The 27,585-nt window shown below is 41.5% G+C and overlaps 4 protein-coding genes across 7 annotated transcripts; 2 read left to right on the top strand and 2 right to left on the bottom strand.

Annotated features, from left to right (window-relative positions):
* Nucleotides 1-1,010: 1,010 nt before the first annotated feature.
* On the bottom strand, nt 1,011-12,766 carry anxa5a (annexin A5a). 2 transcript variants are annotated; one of them, XM_077022367.1, is made up of 14 exons: nt 12,475-12,766; nt 8,566-8,674; nt 8,385-8,432; nt 7,355-7,439; nt 6,755-6,849; nt 6,258-6,371; nt 6,052-6,142; nt 5,309-5,388; nt 4,805-4,855; nt 3,535-3,628; nt 3,216-3,311; nt 2,947-3,005; nt 2,699-2,821; nt 1,011-2,069 (listed from the first exon to the last, which is right to left on the bottom strand). In XM_077022367.1, exons 3-14 carry the CDS (start codon nt 8,385-8,387, stop codon nt 2,010-2,012), a joined length of 951 nt encoding a protein of 316 aa, XP_076878482.1. In that variant the 5' UTR covers nt 8,388-8,432; nt 8,566-8,674; nt 12,475-12,766; the 3' UTR covers nt 1,011-2,009. The 2 variants fall into 2 exon arrangements, with proteins under 2 accessions (XP_076878482.1, XP_076878481.1); XM_077022366.1 differs by having other exon boundaries at nt 8,591-8,674; nt 12,475-12,765.
* On the top strand, nt 11,886-17,838 carry bbs7 (Bardet-Biedl syndrome 7). The gene is made up of 19 exons (XM_077022364.1): nt 11,886-12,368; nt 12,512-12,577; nt 12,728-12,790; nt 12,918-13,093; nt 13,186-13,372; nt 13,583-13,655; nt 13,801-13,917; nt 14,031-14,161; nt 14,288-14,372; nt 14,570-14,672; nt 15,418-15,610; nt 15,812-15,886; nt 16,003-16,068; nt 16,149-16,288; nt 16,371-16,535; nt 16,750-16,859; nt 17,006-17,109; nt 17,245-17,368; nt 17,503-17,838. Exons 1-19 carry the CDS (start codon nt 12,333-12,335, stop codon nt 17,634-17,636), a joined length of 2,148 nt encoding a protein of 715 aa, XP_076878479.1. The 5' UTR covers nt 11,886-12,332; the 3' UTR covers nt 17,637-17,838.
* Nucleotides 17,839-18,289: 451 nt separating this feature from the next.
* On the top strand, nt 18,290-21,411 carry ccna2 (cyclin A2). Its single transcript, XM_077022365.1, has 8 exons — nt 18,290-18,869; nt 19,471-19,714; nt 19,796-19,902; nt 19,995-20,218; nt 20,300-20,504; nt 20,593-20,706; nt 20,828-20,961; nt 21,048-21,411. Exons 1-8 carry the CDS (start codon nt 18,663-18,665, stop codon nt 21,097-21,099), a joined length of 1,287 nt encoding a protein of 428 aa, XP_076878480.1. The 5' UTR covers nt 18,290-18,662; the 3' UTR covers nt 21,100-21,411.
* A 1,322-nt stretch (nt 21,412-22,733) lies between these two features.
* tmem33 (transmembrane protein 33) lies at nt 22,734-26,935 on the bottom strand. 3 transcript variants are annotated; one of them, XM_077022368.1, is made up of 8 exons: nt 26,778-26,935; nt 25,441-25,550; nt 25,155-25,249; nt 24,702-24,889; nt 24,473-24,540; nt 24,209-24,342; nt 23,804-23,887; nt 22,734-23,698 (listed from the first exon to the last, which is right to left on the bottom strand). In XM_077022368.1, the coding sequence occupies exons 2-8, from the start codon at nt 25,483-25,485 to the stop codon at nt 23,569-23,571; spliced, it is 744 nt and encodes a 247-aa protein (XP_076878483.1). In that variant the 5' UTR covers nt 25,486-25,550; nt 26,778-26,935; the 3' UTR covers nt 22,734-23,568. The 3 variants fall into 3 exon arrangements, with proteins under 3 accessions (XP_076878483.1, XP_076878484.1, XP_076878485.1); XM_077022369.1 differs by having other exon boundaries at nt 26,733-26,888; XM_077022370.1 differs by having other exon boundaries at nt 26,674-26,860.
* Nucleotides 26,936-27,585: the final 650 nt, after the last annotated feature.

Below are 27,585 nucleotides of genomic sequence, written 5' to 3' on the forward strand. Positions count from 1 at the left end.
CGGATATGCGGCTGTCTGCTACAGACACAATGCTCTACAGACTCTTGACAGACTCTTGTTTTCAGCAGAATAAGTTCGTTCTATATCTCTGCAGTCCATCTTTAAGAACACACTCTCTTGTAAAACAGGGTTAATGATATGCAATGGCCTCAGAGAATACGCTAAATATGATAGGTTGATAGAAAACAGTGGCGATTAATGCTAGCGCTGTGTTTTTGTACTCAACGCTGCATATCTCTGCCCACTGAGGTGAGCTCTGTGCCGTGGCAAGGCTGGCATAGGTTCCTGAACATGTCCCTCATCTGTGCTCTTAGTGCACCTAATCTTTCATTCACTGACCATGAATTCATTCATTCACTGGCCACATGCCTATTTATGAAAATGCCCCAGGTACAGAGTATTGGCACACATCTCTATAATGACACACATCTCCATAATCACCTAATTAGAGGTGATATTTATACGTTTTCTGTCCTAAGAGTAACTCAAACCACCTCTGATCTCACATGCTGCTCTCCAGGAATCTTTCACTTCCTAGCGCATCTTGGTGGGTGGAGCATGTTGATTTATTCTGTGTGGACTGAGGTGGTCTGATACTCCACCCGGCTATCCTGCATTTTGATTGGTAGAGGGAATGACCCTATTTAGAAGATGGAACAATAAGGGGTTTTCTACAGAAAGGATTTTGCACTAAGAATGCCATTATTACGGTGGTGTGAGCAGATTTAGGGTTTGAAAGTGCACGCGCTTGCACAAGCACACATATAGTGCACTTACAACATGAAATCTGGCATTCAGATCAAATAATAGCAAACTCAAACATTTCATCAGTCTTATCAGATTAGCATTACTCAGCTCTGCTCCCATATTCAGTCTGTTAGCTCATAGCCCAGGAAATGAATAAAGACTGCCTTCAAATGTCTTTGATCAGATTCAAGATATTCACAGTCCTTTAATGACACTTTTCATCAAGACTTTTTGCACATTCATCTATTTGTACTATGCTCAAATAGCAATCATTTGTTTTCAGAATTAGAAATACTGACTAAAAAATCAATCCATTTTAGCGATTGTGTTTGCAGAGGCCATTGAAAGGTCTTATCAAATAATTAGTAGTATTAGCAATCAAGATGGTAATGTTTGGGTCTTTTGTTCAAACAGGTAATTATGGGTGGAAAAAAAAACTCTTTTCATTACTGGTTTAATCTGACTTAGGTCCACCTTTCACCAGGTCCACAACTGTACTGAACTGTTACAATTGCGCCATCTACTGGTAAACAAATGCCTTAGCAAAGCAGTCATTCTGACGTCAAGAGTAAAAAACTTAATGACGGGCAAACGTTTATTTATTAAGACAATAAATATATCATCACTACGGAGCCTTACTACGCGTGCGAACGAGATAATTAACGCGTGCGAACGAGATAATTAAGTATTACTTTATATAAAACCGGCAGTCAGTTAGTGTACATCCCCTCCTTGGCAGTCAGTTCACGAACAACCCTGTGATCTGCTTTATTTGCTGTCAAAAAATTAACTTTGTTGCCGCGCGTGATAGGCGACATTAGTATCTCGTTCCCACGCCTTAATGATCTCGTTCCCACGCGTTAATTATCTCGTTCCCACGCCTTAAATATCTCGTTCGCACGCGTTAGTAAGTCGTGGCCATGCATTATTTTATTTTTTACATGATGTCACCTTACGGGCTCCGTACCATCACACACAAAATATATCATCACACACAATAAATTTATAAGCTCTGTTGATGCTACAGACGCATTTACAGACTTTCTGAGTTGCTGATAATTATAAACACATTAACAGCAATAAAAGTAAAATGAAAAGTAAACTCCTCCCCTAAGCAGTTTGACTAAGTGTGCTCAGGTTGTGTAGCTAGCATAACACATAGAGAATAACCTGTGAGCACGAGTGTTTATCAAGGTAGAAATCGATAGTAATATCAATCAGGAATTGATAAACCCAAACCGATAAGTGAACAAATAGCTGAATTAATCGTCTCCACCACAGAGGTAGAGCAAGGCCTTCCCATAATCGCCATCAGTGTCATCCTGAACACAAAGAGAGAAACACACTGTCGTACACACAAACTACACATACCACTCTGCATCATCAGACTTCTCTGCTGTTTTCTACAGCTAGCATCAGGGATCATATGGGCAGTTGCAGGTTGAAGTGGCTATGTCTCTGTGTGTGTGTGTGTGTGTGTGTGTGTGTGTGTGTGTGTTACACCTGCCTGTATATTGCAGTACAGTGATTCTCCATACGTGTGTGTGTGTGTGTGTGTGTGTGTGTGTGTGTGTTACACCTGCCTGTATATTGTGGTACAGTGATTCTCCATACGTGTGTGTGTGTGTGTGTGTGTGTGTGTGTGTGTGTGTGTGTGTTACACCTGCCTGTATATTGCGGTACAGTGATTCTCCATACATGTGTGTGTGTGTGTGTGTGCGCGCGCATGTGTGTGTGTGTGTGTGTGTGTGTGTGTGTGTGTGTGTGTGTGTGTGTGTGTGTGTTAGTATTACACCTGCCTGTATATTGCGGTACAGTGATTCTCCATACGTGTGTGTGTGTGTGTGTGTGTGTGTTACACCTGCCTGTATATTGCGGTACAGTGATTCTCCATACATGTGTGTGTGTGTGTGTGCGCATGTGTGTGTGTGTGTGTGTGTGTTACACCTGCCTGTATATTGCGGTACAGTGATTCTCCATACATCTTCTTGTAGGTGGCTCTGATGTCAAGCATGTCCTCCTCACTCCTGGACACCATGATCCTCATCAGGGTTTCATCATCAGTACCGGCACGCTGACACAATACAAGCAGACAAATCACAAACTATTCCTTTAGTAACTCTCACAGTCATTATTAAATAGCTAATTGTGATGTTCAGCAGTGCTCAAGTGTATTTTATGCACACTTATTTCTCATACCCGCATGGACTCACGAAGACATTCAGCAAAATAGCCCGGCACACTCCTGGCACATTTCACTGGGGACACAATTCATTTCCCATAGTTCATTTCAGCTCCAAACAGCGTGAACATTAGTGAGTGAAGTGTTGAAACAAAATGCAGTTAAAATGTATCCTGACATTAGTTTCTGACAACAAAGTGATCATTCATTCTTGTCCTTCTGTAATTCAAGTTTATTTTTGGACAATGTGTTTTTTGTATTATTTCCGTCCTCTTGTTAGTCTTACCCACTGCTAAAAGTGCAGCCTCCAGGTTCCCGGTACACTCCCCACGAATACTCTCCTCAATGTCACTGCCAGCCATCTTTTTATACGCATCAAATACTAAAAGAAATTTTTGAAACAATTTTGTCAGGAACAAAAATTTTTATTGTTTAGTTCTTGTTCCATTCAAATACTATACTATTGCCCAGTGACCACACAGGGATATATAACACAGGCATCACACAGGGATATATAACACAGGCATCACACAGGGATATATAACACAGGAATATACAATACAGGGATCACACACACACCCGCATATGCACTTGCACATATTAACCTTTCCTCAGGTGCTCAGGGCTCCTGTTGCCAAGGATGCTAACGAACTTATCTTCATCCGTACCAAACTTCTCCTCACCAGCAGCGTACAGCTCCTGGAACACGAACGACACACACAAACAGACCTATGATCTGCATCTCCAGCTGAAACATCACAGCACTTGTGTGTACGTTACCTTCAAACAGGACGTATACACATCCCTGTCCCCATTCCCATCAAGTTCCTGACCTTTGCCCTCTCTTACACTTAGGGTCTGACACCTGAGCTTATCACAATTCATCTCAAACTGTTCCAGACCATTTTACTTCTGCATAATGGCATAGCAATGCTGGATAACAACAATAATAACAATAACAATAATAATAATAATAATAATAATAATAATAATAATAACAATGCTGGATAACAATGCTGCATAATGGAATAACAGCCACCAATTAAAATTAAAACAAGAGCTCCACTACGCCCTTATCTATCCGCTAGTGATTAGCATAACAAAAGGATTAAACCAGCCAAGTTGAATGTTCTTTGTAAAATTATTATGATTATGACCATGGTCTTACACATGACCACACAGAAGCCTGGCGGTTCTGGAGAACTTCTAATCATGGTGCAAATCTTACTTTTCCATTTTCATTTTTAGCAGAGGAAATCTACTATAAGATGTAAATGCGAATAATACCGGGAGCCTTAAGTAGTAAGAACAGCATAAGGCAAAATTGAGTGCTGCAGGCAAATTACAGATTGTGATAATGTCTAGGCTAGATTTGTTCTCAAGATTGAACGTAATGACTACACATGTATAATTCAACAGGTGTAATGCGTTGGCCCTGGATGGCCAGGAGAAGGTCAACCTTTGCCAAAATAGCAATCTCTGAAGTCCCTGGCAAAGTGCTTATCCCACTATGTACTCCTATGAATACAGAGTTTCAAGGAATAGTGAGCCAGTTCCACAGTATACTGGTAGATGTGGGACACTGGGGAATCTGAAAGTCGATTGGTCCAACAACTGTTTACCATTCAACTCGCCCTGGAGCATTTCAGGCGTGCAGCACAAGTTGCCATGGTGATGTAACCCAATAAAAAGTGATCCAGCGTAGTGAGACAGGAAAAACCAGGGTTAGATCAGGCAATGCTTTAAGTTAGCTGGCTAAGTGATCAATCCTGAATTTGGAGACAGCCCCCTCATCTAGTATTGTGTCTCTCCTGGCCATGCTCTTGTATTCTAGACGAAAAACATAACAAAATCGGGAACGGCGTGATCGTTTACCTTGGCGTCTTTCTCCACTCTGCTTTCGTCCACGCCCTCCTCCCTCTCGCCCTGTATGGAGGAACAGAAACTCCTAATATGGGCCAAACCACCAGAAATGGAGGTCCGATATCAGCCTACCATTTCCTGAGACAGAGCTGATGAGTTCTCCCTACCCCGACGACCTCTGGTATCGAGTTAACAGCTGCACACGCCCCGGGTGCATTTAATCCTCACTCTGCCTCCACCGTAAGAACAGTTTTAATCACTTAGGAGTGACATCACAGACGCTCAGGTTATCACTCCGAGAAGACGTCTCTCCTCGTTTCAGCAGGTCACCTTTCATCTGTCAGTTTTCCATTTGGTCTTTTGCTCCAGATATGACCTTTTTACCTTCATCTTCCTTTCTACATCCTTGAACACCCTCTTTATTCATAAGTGTACGTTCCGAATTGCTGGACTGCCACCACACGGCTACCACCTGAGCTACCAGCACACCAACCCCAACCCCAACCCCGTGTTTACCTGTAGAAGGATAATGAGCAACCTCTGGTAATGTCCAGAGGTGTCTCCCATGATGTCTTTCTCCAGTTTTGTTCCATGCTCTAGGTGAGAAATATGAGACTGAAACAGATCATTGCTGACACTTAGTACGGCACAGTTTTAATAACCTCAGACAATGGCAGAACAGAGCTACTTAGCCGAAGTGGGTTTGTTCGGTTCTAAAAGTGTTTCCTGTCATATATACCATAGTCTTATATGAAGGATGGCCTCTACGTCTCTAGTGTCCGGCTTAGATTAAACATACAAGCCAACTCGTTCTGCATATGACTGGTGCCTACAGATGGTATATGACACTGGGGATTGTTTCCAATGTTGTAAGGTTAGTACCCACACACACAAACACACACACACACACACACACACACACACACACACACACACACACACACACAAAGCATCACACCAAAGGTGTTACAAGAGTCACAGTGTGTATTTGAAAAACAGCAGATTCAAACTAGGGTCATTGTTTCAGCTTATGATTGCATTCATTATCGGTGCTCTGAGGGGCCATAACGATTAACACTTAAACATTGATAATTATTTGAGTAAAATTTGGCATTATAGTTCTTAGTTCTTGTTCTAGTTCTTGTTCTTAATTGACAAGCTAAATCCTTTGGCACTTCTCAGTTTCATTTAAAAGAAACAGGAGCTGCAAGATGAGCTATTGATGAGACATTATTTTCCACAGGCCTCATAGTGATTACCTTTCTTATATGTTTTGACTATCTCCTTTATCTGCTCTGGAGTCCTGGAGGCCAGAATCTCAATCAGAACTTTATCATCAGTACCAGCTCCCTGTATTACACAAGATAAAATGTGTAAATATATATATAGCCCATGTTACAGTTAAAGCGAGTTATCTGAGTTATCTGAAGTTATCCAAACATAGCAGGAATGAGTGAGTTGGAACCTTGATGGCATTACGAAGTTCATGTGCATCGTATGAATGGGGGGGTGTCATCAGAGCCACAATGAGGTCCTCAAACTTCCCTCCCAGCTCTGACTTTAGGTCCTTCACAAGGTCCTATAGAGATAGAAAGAGAAGGAAACAGAAAGAGACAAAGAGAAAGATATAGAGGTAAAGGTTTGAAGCATCCATTCCCATGGGGTCACCACCAGGCACTAATGTGGGCAAAGCAGAAGGTCTGAAACTGACTTCATCATCCATTCCTAATTTTCTCTGGCAATCTGAAGTATGAGGCATGCATACAACACAAAAAAATAACGTTTTACATGTACATTTACATTTTACATGTTTTTACACTACACCAATGTAGTGTAGGCCTGCCACTCAAGCACCACTTAACAGTTCCAAATGTGTCCTTCAAGATGTTTCACTTTCAGGGAGAACGTTGCAACGGACTACCGTCTCCGGACACTGAAGCGAGCGGTGTACCTGCGGCTCACCTTGCCGTGGGCTTTCTTGTAGGCCGCTTTAATCTGCTGTCTTTGCTCATTGCTGCGAGCCGTTAAGAGCATGAGGATGGTGCCTTCATCAGTGCCTGTGAATTCAAACCACACAAATCCTCACACCTCTAGAACAAGCAGTGGAGTGATGAATTCTGGGTTGATAAGCCATTAGCTGCTGTCAGCACGACATGGTAAACACTTGTAATTGAGCACTTCACCTATCTATCTACATGTTGTTAATACATAGGACACTGTAATGCAATCTATTAATCACCAAGTAACACTCAGGAGTTGTTTCTGAAAATATGTAAACTCTCTAGACCCGTGTTAGAATCAACAATTATGTCTGTTTTACTGTGACTTTAAGGAAATGCACCAATCTGTGCAATTAGCCCGTCAATGTAGCTCTGGGATGGTACTAATTACCACACCCCGCATACAAAGATCATTTGATTACCTCTTCAGTCTCTTAACATTACACATTCACATTTACACGCCTCACATATTCGTATGTTGGAACGGGCTAAGCAGAATGAAGAACTGAAGAACTGAAGAACGACTTGGGTCGCACGACTGGCGGAAACAGTGGTGACTCACCGAAGCCTTTCATGGCTTTGCGCAACAGGTCAGCATCCTGCTTGGCGTTGAAATGCACGAAAGGTTTCACGGTGCCTCTGTAAGCCTGTAGGACCAAACGCGCCTTGAACGCTGCGCATCAGCTCATTGTATGCAGTTATACATTTTGCATTAGCAAGGGATGTAGAGGTGATCATAAATCTACCCATGCTTTTGAATAAATAAACAGGCCCCGAGTCTACTCCCAGCCTGAAATTGCTCCTTTCTTCTCTGGCTTTTGGAGTGAGAGCATGAAGCTGAGCTTCTCTGAGCGCATCAGCCGTTCAACCAATAAACACGTTTATGAGACATCTTCAATACTCAAGCAACAGTCATTTTTACATCTTTACTAATTCTGTCTTCTCGCTACATCGCGTTCTTCTATAAAACGCACGTAAGCAATAGCGTTTGTAAAAAGAATGATACATTTCACAAGTTTGCTACAAGACCGTGTCTCGTAACGAGCCTGGTGAGACGCCGCTGAATCTGTGTTGTACGAGTCACAACAAGTCTGATATACTGTAATCCAATCAACCATAACCTGCACACGTCCATGACCAGTCTGCCAAAAGAGATCTGTAACATCTGTGACATTAGGAACATTGGAGAAATCTCCAACCATCTGCTGGAGTAACCCATCTTCATTTTAAAAGAGTGACTGTTGTGTGTGGATGATGCTGAAGCTGAAGCGCAGCAGCCGTAAACACATAGCAACATTTTTGCGGGTTTGACTCGAAGAATAGAAAAAAAAACTGATTGGATGTCGATTAAATGATTCTGAAGTATCATTCATCATATCAAGGTGTGGCAGCACCATTTTCTGTAATATTTCTGAGTTGTGTGAACTTACGCGGAACAATCCTCATTCTAACGGATTCCCTCCCTCTCCATCTCACTCACACACACACACACACACACACACACACACACACACACCCAACCCTCCCCTCATGCTCATCACGTTAAAAAGTTTAACATGAGATATAATTAAGACTGTTTACCATGTTCTTACCATGTGTGCTGATGTCAGATGTCAGATACAATCCAACAGCAGGCAAATCTAGAATTTAAAAAAGGTTCATCACAATCACAATTGTTTGAATTCATTAAACAGTATGGACCTAATCATTTTAAATTTCGACAAAATAAAATGTTTTAGGATCTATTAACCTAATAAAGAAAACATAGGTTACCTGTTGATGTGACGTTTTCTCTCACCTGAGCGAGGGAGCAGCTCTAAACGCGAACGATGTGCAGAGGAAAGTTTTAAATTGCAGCTCCGCCACGCCCACCAAAGGTGCTCTATGACGGATTAAATTAGCATTTCATCCAAAGACTACAAACAGATTAATTAATCTGAAAACAGAATAATAATGAAAAAAATATTTCTGTCCATAAAATATAGACCAATTTTACAAATAGCCTATAGAATATAATATTTAACATAAAAAAGAAATAAATTAAATTAAATATATCTCCATCTTTGACAAACCGAATTCCACAATATTTGTAAACTGCTTTAATCACCATAGATTACGATTAATAGCTATATTTGTGGTGTCTTGTTAGAGTTTGGTTGTTAAGTGTAGTCTGTCTGCTTAATAACTAATAGGCCTAGTTTACAACATTGTTATAGCCAATTTACAGCGTGGTGATTGTTTGCTCCCACAACACATCAACACACCTCAAACACCCCCCCCCCCGTACACACACACACACACACACACACACACACACACACACACACACACACACACACACACACACATACACACACCCATAGACACAGCTAGGAAGCACGCACACGCGCATATATTATCCTTCTGGACAAAAAGGTCTTTGTTCACAAACTAACTCTACTTTGAACATCACAATGACAACCATACCCTGTTCTACAGCCAGACTATCTCATACATTCAAAAACAAATACATTACAAACACACAACTGTGTGTTAGCCAGGAGTTTAGCTATATGACTTATTCAAAAGGTATTATTTTACTGTAAACAGATAAAGCAATACGTTATTGACTTTTAAAAATTCATTAACCTTTGACCTTTTCTAACAGACAATCGACCCCTATCACAGGAACGTCTACGTTTGTCAGGAACACATGAATGACTTACTGGCCTCTTTAACTTAATTAGGCAAGAAGAAATCAAGTTTTGTTGGCAGACTGGTATGATAATTAAAATTAAACAGTACTGTAATGTTAAGAGAACCCCCTGAAGGATATTGCTTTACTTCACTGCTCCTGTGGAATACATTCTGCTTTCTAAGCAGGGCTGTATAGCACAGCCTCAGGAAGATTTTATCTGGGTAATAGATCTGAAACATCCCAGACGCTGTCAAGAAGATAATGTGATTTATCAAAACACATACTGGGTATAAGGACAACAAAAATGATGCTGTTATTGTGATTATTAAAGCCATATTTATTTAACACAAAAATACAAGTTACTGAAATACAATAAATTTTACTTGATATAACATTAATAAAGAATATTACTAGAACAATCGGTACATGAAAAGGCAAATGTAAATGTAAAACATTTAGATAGGTAATACAAAACACGAAAACAAGAATAGCAGAAAAAGACACTATAGTTAACACATAACAGCCAAGCACTTATATCCTTAAACACTTAATCATTTGAAATGTATACAGAAATTATTATGAAAATGAAAATATTGCTAGTCATAAAATTGGTGTGCTACAAAAAAATATAAATACATACAAACCTTGTGACTAAATCTTTGACTTTTTTACTGTCTCCCACCTTAAATAAATTCTTACTCTAACATTCTGCTATATTCATATTTCATTAATATGTAACAGATAGACTGTGTATTACAAAATCTCTACAGACCCAGATAATGCATATAACTGTCATGCCTATGAGGAAAAACACAAACAAACTTCTTAACGTGATAATATTACAGTTTAAGCAACTATAAACACTTTAAAGGCAAAAGTGAAGATTGTTATTTAAGGCTCTGCTCATTTGGATATTAAAACATCTATTTTAAAAAAAGAGCTCTTCCTAAATTCAACTAAATCTATCATGTTATACTACCAATTTTTAGACCACTTCCTCCAGACATTGAATAAAATATCTGTTAGTCTTTACGTTTACAGTGTTTAGCAAGCACTCAAATCCAGAGTGATTTTTCATAATGCCTGGTTATCTTCATGGAAGAAATCCTAGTACAATAGGCAGGAGTCCAAGGACATCATGAACACAGAATGCTCTGATGGCTATTACACACAAGGCAAATGTGCATTATCAATACAACAAATTCAAAATGTTGCCTATGCAGGACTTGCCTTCTGGTTTACAGCTGGAGGTAATCACAGAACCCTAGTCGATCTTTCCAGTCCCTCCAAAGAACGCAAGAGTCCAGTGAAAGGAGAGCTCCGCTTTTGTCCGACGCCTCTCTCTCTCTCTCTCTGCCACGACGGCGGTATTCTCCATGCCGTCCTCACAACTCCTGCCTCCTGTAGAATCCAAAATGAGGTTCTCTGAAAGAGCGGCAAAGCTGCAAGGAACTGCCACCCACAGAGTTTCTCAGCTGCTTGAGTAAGAGCCATAACAAGAGCCCCATCAGAAGCAGGAGAAGTGAAAAGAGACCCAGATACACGGTCAGGTTCCAGCCCCATGTCACTTGAAGGGGCAGAGAGGTGGAGGTCACCAAGAAGCGTTTTGGGGCGGGCATCAGTATTCCCGGATCTCAATATATCCACCTTGTCTCTTCATGGGTTTCTCAGGGCATGCAGTTTTGCATGTAACATTCTTTGGAACAGTCTCAGCATCCGTCAGTGAAACGTATTGACTTCTTATTCTTCAGGACGCTGGTCTTGTTTTTCCTGCTGCATGCAGAATGAGAATTGCGTTGCTTGTTGAAAGCCTCTCACTTCAGCTCCTGACCCCTCCCTTCCCCCTGTCGCTGAAGGACATTCACTCCCCTGATTTATCAACTGGGGAACCTGCGCGCGCGTGCACGCGTTCATTCTCAGCAGCTCAAGTCCCAACGCGCAGATGGGAAAATCTAATGAATATCAAAAAAGGTTGCGACTGCTTTGGTAGTGAGCCAGGTAGCTGTGGTGCCTCAATCCTTGGTACTAACCCAGTCATGAATTTTGTGGCATCACTCAAGAAGTTAATTTGTTTCATGAGATGTCAGAACAAAACGCTCATCGCATAAACACAAGATAAAAGCCCCACGCCGGAAACCTTTTATCTGATGTTGACCTGACCAACCTTGTCCGTCACATTTGATGAATGTTTAATTTGCCTTACCTATCTATAACTGTTTATACGTTTGTTTTGAACAAAATAAGTTTATTTATGGAATGGACTGAATGTCCTGTGACTTTGCACTATGGTTCACAATGATATTAACATCTTCTTTAGTCTTTAGTTTTTCATAAGATGTGCTTAAATCCAACCCACAAGATCAAGGGTTCTCGGATTTGAACGTATCCTTGTCTCCATGGAAACCGTGGCTGTATCATCAAATATGGCGTGTTAGAGGAGCCGATTGCATGCTAGCGAATAATAATTACAACGATTATGATCATAATAATTTAGCTGTCGCTTTACCAAGCCTATTTTGTTATACGTATTGGTTGTAAATATGGCAAATGATTAGTCTTACCATCGTGAGCTTTATTATATGTAAACGGATAAGCTTCTTTACTATCTAGTTGGCTAGTTAGCCTTGCTAAAACAGCTAGGTGAGCTAGCAAGGCATGCAAGGGACAGTGAACACCCACATAATCCCCGAGTTAATCCTCTCTTTCCTGACCACGTAACCTGCTGTTTTGTAAATGTTTAACTGGTAAACAGAAACACTAAATGCACAATATAGCGCCCTACTGCAGCCTGTCACCGTGCCGAAGCTGCCAGTTAACACAACGTTAGTGAGCAGCTGGGTTCTGTGCACTTCCGAGGGAGAAGATGGAGCTGAATCTGAGCCAGACTGATTACCTACAGGTAAACATGTTCTGATACACACACACACACACACACACACACACACACACACACTGTGCACCATATCTGCACAACAGAAAGATAATAAATAATGCTGCATAGTTACTTCATAGCTGAATATTTTGCCCACGTTTTCTTCCAAGGTTGGAGTGACTTCTCAGAAAACCATGAAACTTCTCCCTGCAGTGGGACGAAGATCAACACAAAAGGTCGTTTGTTTTATTGAACGTGCAGACAAAAAGACGAATAGTCCGTTTAGACGACGAGACGGCTGGTTTTCAAAATGAAAACGATTACTTTCGGATTTGAATGGACATTTCCATTAAAACCACGTGTTGTTTGCTCTGTGTTCCCTTTAGGTTGCTGTAGCAGATCACGACGGTGTAGTGACTTGCTTTGGGATGAAAAAGGGAGAGGCCGTTGTGTGTATTAAAATGCTGCACACATACACAAGCGCCCCTAAAACATTTTCAGTTATGACAATGAGTTGCATTCAGCACTCAGTACTTTGTATTAAATATTCCTTTTTGAATATCTGTTTTTGTCCAGCCTGTGTTCAAAAGCCTCCCAGGGCAGAAGATCTCCAGGCTGGCGCTGGGTGGGGCTTTGGGCACCCCACAAGAGAAGATCTTTGTGTCTTCTGGCTCTGAGGTCAGGGGCTACACTAAAAAGGGCAAACAGTTCCTCTCCTTTGAGGCCAATCTGACAGAAAGCATCAATGCCATGTGAGTTAATATTCTTTCATCATCATTTGCAGTAGAATCAAGTGTGGAATTGTGTCGCACATGAATGTTGACATTTAAACAATCGTTGGCAGGCATGTTTCTGGGGCAGACCTTTATATCTGTGCCAGTTACATTTACAACCACTACTGTGACTGCAAAGACCAGGACTATTATCTATCAGGAGACAAGATCAATGACATAGTGTGTTTACCTGTGGAGAGAGTGGGCCGCACAGTGCCCATACTGGCATGCCAGGACAGGATACTTCGCATACTACAGGTAAAAATAAGCCTTCTGCTCAAACCATATCCAGACCTTTAAATGTTAGCCAGTGTCACCAGTTAGCAGTGTTAGTCCCCACTAGAATTGAATAATAGCAGTTTTCTAGTGAGTGAGATTATAAAATGTTGGCAGAGGGTGTTGTCAGTTGAATTGAGCTTTATCTCATGACGCTTTGTCTCAGTGACTTTGCATTGTTTTTCCCCAAAGGGCTCTGAACTGTTGTACGATTGTAAGGTTGCTGGACCCCCATCAGTTCTGGAGCTTCACAACGGAGATGGAGGTATTAAATAATGTTTCCATAGTGGAACTTGTTGGACACTCCTATGGCATTCATTGTAAATATGTATTTGTATGTCTAAAGTCTGTATCGGAGCATGTGTAATATTTTGGAGCTAAACATGTTTTGATGTTTCCTTCATGCCCAGGTAAGGATGGGGAGGAGGTGCTTTATGGAACTGCAGATGGGAAACTGGGACTAGTGCAGTTAACCAGTTCGAGTCCAATCTCTAAATGGGAGGTGGATAATGAGAAGAAAAAAGGAGGTGAGGCGTTATTTTGTAGTTTTACAAATATTACCATTGTTTCAAAATGTTAAACCATTTGTATGCTCATCAGTCTCAGGACTTGACTGTTTGCTCATTATGGCCTTCCGAAGGTGTGCTGTGCATCGACATGTTTGACATTTTTGGCGATGGAGTGAAAGACATTCTGATTGGTCGAGATGACGGGACAGTAGAGGTGTACGGATTGGACAGCACCAATGAACCGGCACTACGTTTTGAGCATGTACGTGGCAGCGAAATGGGAACCAGTTCAGATCTGCTTCAGCAGCTGGTTATTGTTGCCTGCAGGTTCCAGTATCAACGTCCCATGCTGTATGCTCACTAATCTGTGTTACTGTGTCTTCACAAGGTTTTGTCTGAGAGTGTTACATCAGTTCAGGGAGGATGTGTGGGTAAGGAGTCATATGATGAGATCCTAACAGCAACCTACACAGGTGAGCAAGCACATCTCAGAGATGTCTCAGACAGTTGTTTGCTTTAGCTGAACTGTCAAAGGTATCTGTTTACAGCTGTTGCACTCGAGAGTGCAAGTGTTCTGTCCTGATTAGCTCTGGTCTGAGGACAAAGTCTCTGTCCATTTACTTTAGCTTGACCCTCGTGTCCTGCTCCTGTGCTATGTCCTCTGCTATAGGTTGGGTGTCAGGTCTGACCACAGAGCCGCAGCAGATGGAGGCGGGGCCAGGCGACGAGGTGAAGATGAGCCGCGAGGCCCAGGCCAAAGTGGCTGCACTCAGGTACCACACGTGCCCCGCATGGCCATGGTTATCAATGCTCAAGATCAGACCCCAGATCTTTTTTTATGTAAACTGAGCTGTTTTAATATAAATGCGTGCAGTACTTCTCACTATAAATTTCATTTATAGGCCTGTAGTTAGTTAGAATTCAATTTAAGATAGAAGTTAAAATCAACTCCTGAATAAACAATGGAAAATGACCAAAATCTTGTTTTAAAAAATATATCAAGGATGCTATTAAATAGCTTATAACTTCAATCAGGGGTTCTGACCTTTTGCGTCTCCCTGTCCATTTAACCCACCAGAAAACATTATGCGGCCCACATAAACATTTAATCATTTAAAATCTAGACAATAGTCACACAACAAAATAAACACAAACTCTAAATATGTACCCTAACATTTCCTCCATTTTGGTTTATGCTTGGTTTTCTTACAGTGGCCGCCACTTAATTTACATGATCTTTTGACCTTTCGTTTGACTTACTTTGCCAGACCTATCAGCTTACATAATATCTATATAATTGGAAGGATCTTTACTTTGCAAAAAAAAAAATTGCCAACATCTCCTAGCAGTTCCACTGCAGCCCGCTGGGGGGTCACAGCCCACAGGTTGAAAACCGCACAAGCTGAACTAGTTGCTGTTAAATGTACATTGGGTGCATCCTATCTATCTCATCAAAGTTCTGTCCTGGTCTGAGGGTTCTGGAGGGTTCTGGTAGGCTGAGCTATACCTTCTTGGCAGGGCGGAACTGGAGCAGCTGCAGGTGAAGGTCACGCAGGGTCGGGAGAGGTACCAGCAGAGCGCTCAGTCCAGCACAGCTGTCTCAGCTATGCCCGTGTTCAGCATCAACGACAAGTTCACACTGTGCCAGGACGATGCCAGCTATAACCTCACGCTGGAGGTGCAGACCGCCATCGACAACCTGCTGCTCCAGGTCAGAGTGCCCTAGCAAAGAGACCGTAGTGGGCAGAGCACACGAGAATTTCAGAAAAGTCCTCACATAGAGCCTTTTCTGAACTGATTGTGCCTATATGGCCTCTTTTTGAAACAATAAAAAAAACATTTTTCTTACTGGCAGGTTATCCGAGTCCCTTTAGTGTAATATTTTGAAACATTTGTTTTTGAACTCAAACAGAGCGATGTCCCTATAGACCTGCTGGACGTGGATAAGAACTCTGCAGTGGTTAGCTTCAGTGAATGTGATTCAGAGGTATAACTTCAAACTTGTGTCTTTAGTCATTCGCACCATAGAGCAAATATATACTGAGACACTGGAATTAAGCCAAAGGGATTCAGTATTCCTGTCTGCCACACTTTCCTCTACAGCCAAACGGGAATTTCCTTCTTGCCACGTACAGATGCCAGGCAAATACCACAAGGTTGGAACTGAAGGTAAGGATCCTCATACCTGCAAGAGAAACAATGCTTCTTGTTTAAAATACAATTTTTTCTAAGTTTACTCTGATTTTCAGGTGAGGTCAATTGAGGGTCAGTACGGTACACTTCAGGCCTACATAACCCCACGGCTCCAACCCAAAACCTGCCAAGTGCGTCAGTACCAGATCAAGCCTCTGTCCCTCCACCAGAGGTCCCATAGCATCAACCAGGACAGGTGAGCTCCCTTAACACAGAAATCGGTGTCCTTTAACACTGACTACAACTTATTTCCTTTTATCTACACTTCTTGTATCCAGACCCATGAACACCCTGAGGCTGGTGGGTCAGTTCAGCTTTGCGGAGATCCATTCATGGGTCGTGTTCTGCCTGCCTGAGGTGCCAGAGAAAACCCCTGCAGGGGAAAACATCACTTTCTATTTTCAGAACACCTTTCTTGGAACACAGCTTGAAGCCATCTACTGGTAGGTCCCAACAGCTCTGCAACTGAGAGGACAGAGTTTATTACTGCACAGTTTTTGTGATAAGCATACAAAATAATGAAAATAAGTTTTGAGTGCTTGTTGCAGCAAGACAGACATCTAACACGCTGTCTGTGTACTTTTGCAATTCAGTACAAAATATATGAACATTTATGTAACTTCAGAGTTTATGAATTTAAAAGGATTTTTTTTTCAGCAAAGGTGAAGCGAACTTCAGATCAGATAACATTTCAACTATATCCATTCTCAAGGATGTCCTCTCCAAGGAGGCTACCAAACGCAAAATCAACCTCAATATTTCCTATGGTAAGTTCATATTTACAGACAATTCTATATTCAGATTCCCAGTATCGAAAAAATGGGGGGTTGTTTTATGTTGCTTTATGGCTTAGTAAAACCATTATCAAAACAGAATGACCACAGTGAACCTGTATGTTTTCTTGTTATTTTAGAAGTGAATGAAGACTCAGTAAGCCATACACTGAAAATGATTCACCCTAAGCTTGAGTATCAGCTGCTACTGGCAAAAAAGGTTCAGCTTATTGATGCTTTAAAGGTAAATATTGAAGCATTGAATTTTATAAATCAATGTTTATGCCTAGTTCAATCTTACTGAAAGTACAATTCTGTGTGTGTGTGTGTGTGTGTGTGTGTGTGTGTGTGTGTGTGTGTGTGTGTGTGTGTGATACAGGAGCTGCAGGTACATGAAGGAAATGCAGATTTCCTTATTCCAGAATATCGCAGTATACTTGATGAGTCTGCTAGTCTCCTAGAAGAATACAAGAGACAGCCAGCCCACCTTGAAAGACTGTATGGTAAGCACCCCTTGTACTTGTCTTTATATTACATTCACACAATGTGCTAAGTACCAATTATATATATATATATATATATATATATATATATATATATATATATATATATCATATGGACTTTTATCTTCCCACAGGCATGATAACTGACCTCTTCATTGACAAGTTCAAATTTAAAGGACAAAATGTTAAAACTAAGGTTTCACAGCTCCTTGAAATATTAGACAACTATGATCTGAATTCCCTGATTGATTTTTTCAATGATGCTTAGAAGAAGAAAAGACTTGGTTATTTTTACCTTTACATTTTTTTTCCAAATAGACTAGATTTATTTTTTATATCAGCATAATTTTATGTACAAATCCACCAAACCTGTACTAAGACTAAGAAGACTGTCATAGTTGTTGTTTTCAAGTAAAGATGTAATGATCATGGCACATGAATACTTTTTTTTTTGCTTAAATGTTTCCTCTAAAGTCATATTTATATTCTAATAAATTATTCAAATCAGAATTTTGTGGTTTTATTATTAATGTAATTGTGTACATAACCTGTATAATAATATAGTTAATATTTACACTGAAAATACACTGAAATAATAAGATATAAAATAATTATGAATGAGATATAAATAAATGAATAAGATATAAAATAATTAAATACACATTGTGCTTCTGATGATCAGAAATATTGTGCTTACTTTTTTCCCGCTTTAATAAAGCCGTACAAATGTATTTTCATCTTTTCATCAAACATTTTGTTTAAAATTTTTTCCTTCTTTCAAGCCAGAAGAATTGAGCTCTTCGAATTTCCAACGGTTTGTGAAGCGACGTCGCGACAAAGTGTGGTCACGGGAGGCTGCCGTAGACGAGTAATGACGCGGGCCGGTGCTGAATTCTGATTGGACAGTTTCAATAGTCGCGGGCTACTTGAACTGCAGCAGCAACAATCGCATCACGGTCCGAAAAACAACAAGGCGGCCTGGCGTGCGTGCGTGCTGACGGTTTGCTTGCGAAAATGATGCTTTTTAATGAAGATTAGGGAATTTTCGATTACGTTTTGAATTGTTTACACCTGGCACATTCGTAAAACGCCGCCGATAGTCTTTTTTGTGCGTATTAACGACAGAGCACGCTTGCGAGTCTCCTGGTACGTCGGTTCGGTTCTGGCCTGCCGAGTGAGCCGTTTGCGTCTTCCTGATCGTGCAACACCTTCTGATTGTTCTAGTTTTACATTTATATTTTATTATTTCCCTACAAGTTTTTTTTTTTATTGCTGTTGTTCGACCGGTTGGAGAATGTCGTCGCTCGGTCAAGGAAACGCGGCTGGCGGCGCAGCAGCCGACCTCCAGGACCAGGAGAACATGATCTCCAGGTTCCGCGGTGCGAACAAGGTCAGGGTGGAGAACCAGGAGAACGTGGAGCCCAAACCGGCCAGCAGGACTGTTCTGGCCGTCCTGGGGAACCGTTCACGCCGACACCCGGTTCTGCGCGGCACCAAACAGGTCGGCAGCTACATGGCGAGCCGCTTTAACTCGCAGCGCATGAAGAGTGAAGTTATAACTGCATATTCCGATCAATCTGCATCTGTGTGATTTTAATGTTATTATTCCAACTACAGCTGGTTTTCTTAACTCTAATCTGCTTTTGTTTAATGCTGGTCTCATGTGCTTGGTGGCTAGTATTGGCTCTACCTAGTTAACTTTGTTTAGCCAAGTGGTTACTGACCAAGTAAGAGAATAAGATTAGATTTATCATTAGGTTATCATTCACATGTGTGGTTTGTTTCTGTACTGATATTGGATCGCCCTTGAACCTCATTGACGAGCTAACTCATTTTAAATGTCCGATTAGCTTCCATCCTGTTTGGCCGCCATTTTATTGGCTGCATTGAAATAGTTGCCCTTGCATTACCCGCAGTGAGGTGCCTTGTTTGGATGGGTTGTAGACGTATATTCACATGTAATTTAATCATCCTTCAGGAACTCGTTTGATGAGTGACCTCCACCCAGTGTTTAGGGTCCCAATTTGAGTGACCTGTTAACCTATTGAATCTTGTTCCACGTTTTTGTATTCTAGCTTGATAAGGTTTGTTCTGTTCTTTAGGTCTCTGTACCTCAAGCAGGAGCCTGCAAGTTGGAAGACTTTTCCAGAGGCTGTGCTGAAAAGCTCCCAGCCCAACAACCTGCCTTTCAGATACATGTCGATGAACCTGATGGTGCCTGCTCTAAGAAACAGATCTCGGCCCAAAAAGCCACCATGGATTGCTCCCCGCTGACGCTGAACCCCACTGTAACACGGTTAAGGCAGCCACTCGCCACAATCGATTTGCCTATGGATCTCAGTTTTGGTATGTATAACTGAGTCATAACCAAGATTGCGTGTTTTCTGTGAGCATATTGAGCACTTATTTCCTTGCGTTCTCTCCCAGACTCTCCTGTGGACATGTCAGTAATTGAGGGTGAAGACAAACTTGCGAATGTAAATGAAGTTACTGATTATGCTGATGAAATTCACTCTCACTTAAGGGAGATGGAGGTACGTAGAGTGGTCTTGAATACAAAAGCTTTTCCTAAGCCTTTTTCCTGTGAAGATTTCATTCACGTTCCTTCTGTGCCTCTGTTCTGTAGGTTAAGTGCAGGCCCAGGGCAGGCTACATGAAGAAGCAGCCCGACATCACGAGCAGCATGCGGGCCATTCTGGTAGACTGGCTGGTGGAGGTGGGCGAGGAGTACAAGCTGCAGAACGAGACTCTTCACCTGGCCGTGAACTACATCGACCGCTTCCTGTCCGCCATGTCCGTGCTGAGAGGGAAGCTGCAGCTCGTCGGCACTGCGGCCATGCTGTTGGCTTCGTAAGTTTTGCCACCTTCTCACCTCTCCTCTTCTGCGATTCGCTTGGCTCCGATGACCGACTGGCCTTTGTTCACCTGCAGGAAGTTTGAGGAGATCTACCCTCCAGAGGTGGCCGAGTTCGTTTACATCACAGACGACACCTATACAAAGAAACAAGTGTTAAAAATGGAGCACTTGGTGCTAAAAGTTCTCTCGTTTGATCTGGCGGCACCGACGATCAATCAGTTTCTCACCCAGTACTTCCTCTGGCAGCGTGTCTGCTCCAGAGTAGAAGGCTTGTCGATGGTCAGTGATATTTTGAATAGGTTCTTTTTATAACACAAAGTATTTACTTATTGTTAACCCAATGCCGTTTTCCCCTTCCCCCCCGCAGTTCCTTGGAGAGTTAAGTTTAGTAGATTCAGACCCTTTCCTGAAGTACCTTCCATCGCAAATAGCTGCTGCAGCCTTTATTCTGGCAAACTACACTATTACAGGCAATGCATGGGTAAGCTGACCTGTCTGCATCAATACTTTATCAGTTATGAATTGGAATATGCTTTAAGATGAACCCCTCAGAAGTTGCCTTGGAGCGGTTATTCATTATGCCGTTGTTTGATGTGCTTCAGTCAAAGGCTTTTGCTGAAATGACGGGCTACACGTTGGAGGACCTCATGCCATGTGTTCAGGATCTACACCAGACCTACCTCGGTGCTTCACAACATGCACAACAGTCCGTCAGGGAGAAATACAAGAGCTCAAAGTATGTCGAACTGCATTAGATACCTACATATGCATGGTTCTGTCAACTAAAATCCTCATTAAACAATTTGTTCATTGTTCCTTTAGGTACCATGAAGTTTCTCTCATTGACCCACCTGAGAAGCTTGTGTTGAATTAAACCTGCCTGGGATCTTGTGCTCTGCTTGGATGAAGTACAGTCCTGAAGTGTTGCATATACCCGTAACTCCATTAAGACTATAGCCTTGTGGGGATATGGTGAGATCTAGTGCTCAGTGTATATTTTTATGTGCAGTCCTGTAGGACTTATGCTTGAAGCCAGATTTTGTACAGCAGTTAATCAAGCAGTTTTAATTTTTTTTTTTTTTTTTTTATGAAACTGACTCCAGTGGTTCCTTTTACATTTCACCATGTAAAGTTTTCCATCCAACCAAGTTTTTACATCTAAATAAATGCTGCCACTGGTTTTCTATTTGCTGTCTCATGCGTTCCTTTTACTGATTAGAATAGGGGTGTGTTGATTGCTATTTGAGATTAAGTGCTTCATGTGCTTTAGACAAACCTGATGGTCTGTAGTTACACTAGTTGTGTTCTTGAACTCCAGAATTGCTATTGGATATGTGGAATTGGTTGTGGACTATTGTGTAATCCTATGTTTCTCAAACCAGTCTCCAGATCTACCCAAGCACATACTGCATGTTCAAATGTGTTTCAATACTGTGATTGCCATTTGGGAAGATGTAAACACACGCAATTTACCTGTTTGTCTTTTCTCCACGGGTCCTTAAGTTTGTGAATCTGAAAAAATAAGTTCAAGGCCCTGGAAAGTTTTTGAAAACAGTCACAAGACAGCCTTGAATCCTTGAAGGTCCTTGAATATTTTAGTGGGTTTGAAATTTCACATGGATGAAGACTGCAGTCAAGGAATAATAGGGCACAGTTGGTAGGAAGTCAATATTTGGAAAAGATTGCTATGAAAGATTGTCATGATGTCTTAAATTTCTCGTCCTTTGTTGAAAAATATGATCCGATAAAGATTTTATGAAAGTCTACAAAGTGATAGGATAATTCAATTAATCAAAAATGTCATTTTATATTCAGTTGACTTTCTATGCCCATGTTAAAAGTGAATGACAGTTGACTTCAAGTGTGATAAGATTATCACTGATTGTATGAGACAATCACATGGCCTGAGGTGCCCTTGAGCAAGGCACCTCACCACAAGTGCTCCCCGGGCTAGGGCTGCCCTGCCCATTGCTCTAGGCATGTGTGCGCCACAGCCCCCTAGTAATCACTAGTGTGTGTGTTGTAATTGCACAGATGGGTAAATGCGGAGGACAAATTTCGATTGTGGTGAAAAAAATTGACAAATATGGCACATTTCACATTCCTGTATGTAGTTAAAGTATGCATAGCTGATTTACGTGAATGTCACCTTCTCAGAAGTGCATTGCCAGTCATGTTGAGTGTGAATGAAGTTTTCGTTGAATCGGTGCTTAATGTCATGCACAGAAAATTTCAGGATGCATGGCTCAAAATGACATTGTCTTTTGAATTTGCATTGTATTAACATCGTTTTTTGATAACATATTTGGGGTAACAGTAGGTAAATGCTACTAGGTGCAGTCCTTGAATTTGAGGAAGTTGGTCCTGGAAAATCATCTAAAGGTCCTTGAATCTGATGTTAACTAAAGTGTGGGAACCCTGGTTTGTGCATTTTAATCCAAATGGAACTGGTCAAAAAATATCCAGCTGTAATTTAATCAGTCAAATACACTATATAAGGAGACCGTACTTTAGGTTTTAGTTCGACTCATAAATTAGATTGTTTATTTAATTTTGTTCACTTACAGATTGTGGTTAACAATATAAAAAAAATCAACATGCTATGAGCAAAAGTTTTGCTGCAAACCATTTTTCTTAACCATTTTGAACTGACCTCCGACCCAGTGGCTGCAGGGTTGCAGTGGAGGTAAATGGCCAGCAGAACAATGCTTAAACTTAATTGGTCTTAATGATCAAACGATTTGGAAATTGCTCACTGTCCAACTTTCTTTAAGGTCATCACAAGCTGGTCACTAACATTTAAAAATTAACCTACTGTAATAGGTTACATTTAAAGAATCCCACACCAGACAAACAAAAAACAATCCTAAAAACAAATGCACATGTATAATGACTTTTAAAAAACCTATTTTCCCAGCATGGGAAGCTATTTTTCTTTTTTTACTCCAAGCTTAAATATTGTTATTAATCCAGGCCCACGAAGAAAAAAAAAAACATTCATGGTGACTAATTTTCCTTCCAAAGCACTGACAGAAGAGCTGTACCAACATTATGATGCACTGGGTGCAAAGACGTCATCTAGTGTCTGCTGTCTCTGTTCTGTTCCTCTGTGTCCAGATGCAGCCTTTTGGATCAGTTGAACCACTCCCAAATAGGAACTGCTTTCCACAAGAGAAGAGGAAATGTACCTCTGGCCGTTCAGAGACTTTGCCAGCCTGCTTAGGGATCTTGGATCAATTCTCTCCTACCCAGTCACTTTGTAGGAGCATGTGTATGCATGTTTGTGTAGGCTGTATATCGGTGTGTGATGGTGTGGCTGAAAGGGTGTAGACGGAGGGCGTAGTTAGACTCCTGTGGGCGCTAGGCGGCTGATGAAGGCGATGCTGTTGAGGCACATCCTCCTGAAGAAGACGGGGCAGGCGGGCTTCATCACAAAGTGCTCCAGCAGAATCCTCAACTCCGTGAACAGGGTCCTGTGGAGAAACACGGCCCACTTCAAACCAAATCAGACAGGGCACCTCCAGTGACCTCGGATGGACACAAAACATGGAAACGAGCAAACGAGAGTGAATGCTTACCGACAGTAGGGGTTTCGCCTGGAGGCGTAACGCAAGGTGAGGAAGCGGTAGTAAATGAAAGGCTGCAGCAAACTGCCCTGGCCACTGCAAACAACAAGCAGGTGTCACTCCTACGACCACGTGCCTTAAACCATTACTGCAGTTTACTAAGGTCTTTGGAACCAAATAATAAATTGCTAACTCGATTTGTAAGATTTACCTTTAATGGAGAATAAAAGAACAAAAAAAAAAAAGTTTATTACTTTTTTCTGACAAAGCGAAATTATTTCAGGATGAACGATAGTTTTAACTCACTGGTGATACTTTTAACACTGACCTCTTAGCCTATGTAGTATGCAATTACTGTTTTACAGCCATATCCTAGTCTTCTTTACAAAAGGCATTATATTTGTGGCATAAAACTACCTGAAGAGCATGAAGACTGTGGCAGGCATCAGGAAGATCTCGTTGCAGGCAATGAACTTGAGGATGTTCTGCTGATTGGCTGTGAGCTTGTTTAGAAAGTTCCTCACAAACTGGAGACTGTTGGGCCCCATTGTCTGAGGAAATAAAGCATTTGATTCCATCGGAATGATGATTTTCACCACACGCACACAACAATTCTACAAAAATGACTATATAGACAGTGTAGGAACAAAAGCTTTTCCCAAAGAGATCAGAAGTACTTACATCAAGAACTTTCTTGGTGTAAGTTGTGGCATGAAGTAACGAGAAGAGGAAAACGGGAAATATGCTCACTGCAAACTGCTGTTAAGGACAGACGTGTCTTTGTTTCTCTCCGTCACACAAGAAGCTAACTCTCACTACAGCCTATCTGGCCTCAAAAGATCAAAACCCAACACTGCACAGCGATACGAAACCCATGAGAAATATTGGAAGTGGCTGCAGAATAGGATACTGGTGATGGGGTAGGAGTTGACTAGGATGAGCGAGTACAGGAGGTAATGGCAGCTGTCCTCTTGTAACGCCTGGGTGAGGAAGGCCCGGCTGAGCTGGAAGCGAGGCAGCCTCTGGTGCAGACGCAGCGCGCTGGTCAGGGCGTTGGCCAGCAGGGCCCTCTGGTAGAAATTAGCAGCCGCCAGAGGCCTGAGAAACACACAGGAAGCTTTGCGTCACTTACAGTGTATAACATCACTTGGGCATTGGGTGACTATTATAGAGAATTCACAGGGCTCGTGCCTCAGCATTTCATAATTTGGTACATTTAGTTTAGTCAAAACCTAGTATAATGCAAATCCAAAATGGAATATGTTCAGTAGTATATAACCACTGAATGAGTATATATCAACACATCTCAACCCCATAAGACAAAAAAAATGGTTTGGCAAGCAAGGTTAGATGGCTTACTAACCCAAGCAGAGGAAGAATGAACATAATGGAGCAGTAGACCGTGAAGAGGCGCGACAGCCACATAGCCGTTTCCAGCTTGTTACTTAGTAAGAATTGCTGCAAAACACAACATTAATTTTACATATACATTATAACATCAACATTCTGCTCTGCTTTATTTGTATAATCAAAAATGTTACTTTAGGCTATACAATATCAGATAGCACACTGAAAATCTGAACCTTTAGTTAATTCCAAGGTTCGAGATTAAAACTATTTGAGGTTCAGCTCAACATTATGCCACTTACCGCAGGCCCAATCTGTGGGGGAGTCCGCTGTTCTGTGTCAGCCATCTTTCTTTATTTATTCTTTATCTGTGTAAGTCTTTATGCTGTCAAAGATAGTATTTAAGTGTACCCTGTATGCAGTGAGAAACAATGTAATAAAGCCACATTACTTCCATTATACCAAGAAAGATATTGCAATTTGTAATCAATCTGGTGTTAAAATCTGTACTTCCACAAAGTATATCTAATATTAACAACCAACTCTGTTCACAAACTATTAATGTTTGACTATCTTGACACTCTCAACTGAATGGGCTTCACATGCTAGGACTAACCTTAAGCTGTGTTTAAGACAAAAACGTAGTTTAAATTCTTTTGGATGTGAAAAGAATACCACAAAAACCCCCAAACAAATGAAACCAAGTTAAACACAGTTCGCCGTTAACTGGTAAGAGCGAACTGTGTTTAACTGGTTAACCGGTCTCTTACGCCGGTTAACCGGTCTCTTACGCCGGTTAACCGGTCTCTTACGCCGGTTAACCGGTCTCTTACGCCGGTTAACCGGTCTCTTACGCCGGTTAACCGGTCTCTTACGCCGGTTAACCGGTCTCTTACGCCGGTTAACCGGTCTCTTACGCCGGTTAACCGGTCTCTTACGCCGGTTAACCGGTCTCTTACGCCGGTTAACCGGTCTCTTACGCCGGTTAACCGGTCTCTTACGCCGGTTAACCGGTCTCTTACGCCGGTTAACCGGTCTCTTACGCTGTCACCCTGACAGCCTCATTTTGCTGACCGATATGCAAATTGCAGACACTTCATAACCAGATTAAAGATTCACAAAAATATATAATTGCCCATATACAACAAGCAAGGATGAATATGAATACTACTTATGTTTGTTATACATGTACGAGGGGAAAGATAGGTTAGCCAGCTGGCTAGCGAGCTTAGCTAACCAAGCTAGCCGGTTAGCTACCTACATAGCCAGCCAGCTAACCTATGAAACACGCGTTAGCTGCCCATACGCCCTGCCGTTTTAGTTAGTGACACTTTTTCTGACATAAAATGAAACGTTGAAATGTTGATAGTAGTCCAGCTGCGATTTTAAAGATGTCGCCTTTATTAATAACCACACCACTCACTTTTTTGCCTTGGCCCCAAAATGACCTAGCTGACGGCTAGCTGACTGGAAAGCAGGTGGCTAGTAACGATGGAATAATCTAGAACGAGCGGCGTAGCTAGCGCATTACTGACCCATTAAACACCGTCTCCAACGGATAGAAACGCCAGACGCTGCCCTGTCTTATACGTACAGCAAAGCAGGGTAGGTGCGACCACACATCCAGGTTTGTCAGTACCTGTAGCGTCTTCTTGGTCGCCCGTTCTGGGAGAAACGAGACGCAGCCCAGCGACGCTAAGACGTCTGTCAGTGGGGTGGGACGCACAGGAAACGCGGCAGAGCTGATCAGCTGACCGCAGGGTGGTGGGACTCCAGCTGGTGTTCCGCTCCACTTAACTCTCCACGTTATCTACTTCACCTTAGCTAAATGTAACTTTGCGTGGAAAAAAACATCTTGCAATCAAAGTTTTAAAGATTTAAAGAAGGCTTATAATGTATTGTTAGCAAAGGTTTTAATGTGCAAACATTTAGTTGAATTAATTCGCTTCTTTCGCTCTGGTTTCAGCCTCTGTGTATGTCAGATAGCTAGGCTTAATGCGTCAGTCACCTTTAATGAAGGAGCCTTTAAATAATTTATATAAATTCATGATTCCTTGGAGACATGTTTTGCTGACACTTAATATATTATTATTATTATTACTGATTGGCAGATTGGTTGATGTCTTATGTGTCCCACAGCCTTAAATGATTTGAAATATTTCGACCGTTTGTTTCAGATAAAAACTTGTTTAAAGAAGCTTTAAAGAATGTAAAGAATATGAAATACAAGACCAGTGCTAACATAGAGGGCAACACCAAGCATAACACATTAGCCTACAGAGTTTGTGTCACTATTCTTGCTTACTCACCTCTGTGAGAACAAGTGTACCTAGAAAAAATAATTTCCCATTAACTTATAGACACTGCTGTTCATTTATACCCTACTGTTATTTTTAGTAATGTATCTCAAGCTTACATATGCAACACCTTGTCACATTAGAATATAG

Source organism: Brachyhypopomus gauderio, chromosome 11 (genome assembly GCF_052324685.1).
Source record: "Brachyhypopomus gauderio isolate BG-103 chromosome 11, BGAUD_0.2, whole genome shotgun sequence".
NCBI lineage: Eukaryota > Metazoa > Chordata > Actinopteri > Gymnotiformes > Hypopomidae > Brachyhypopomus > Brachyhypopomus gauderio.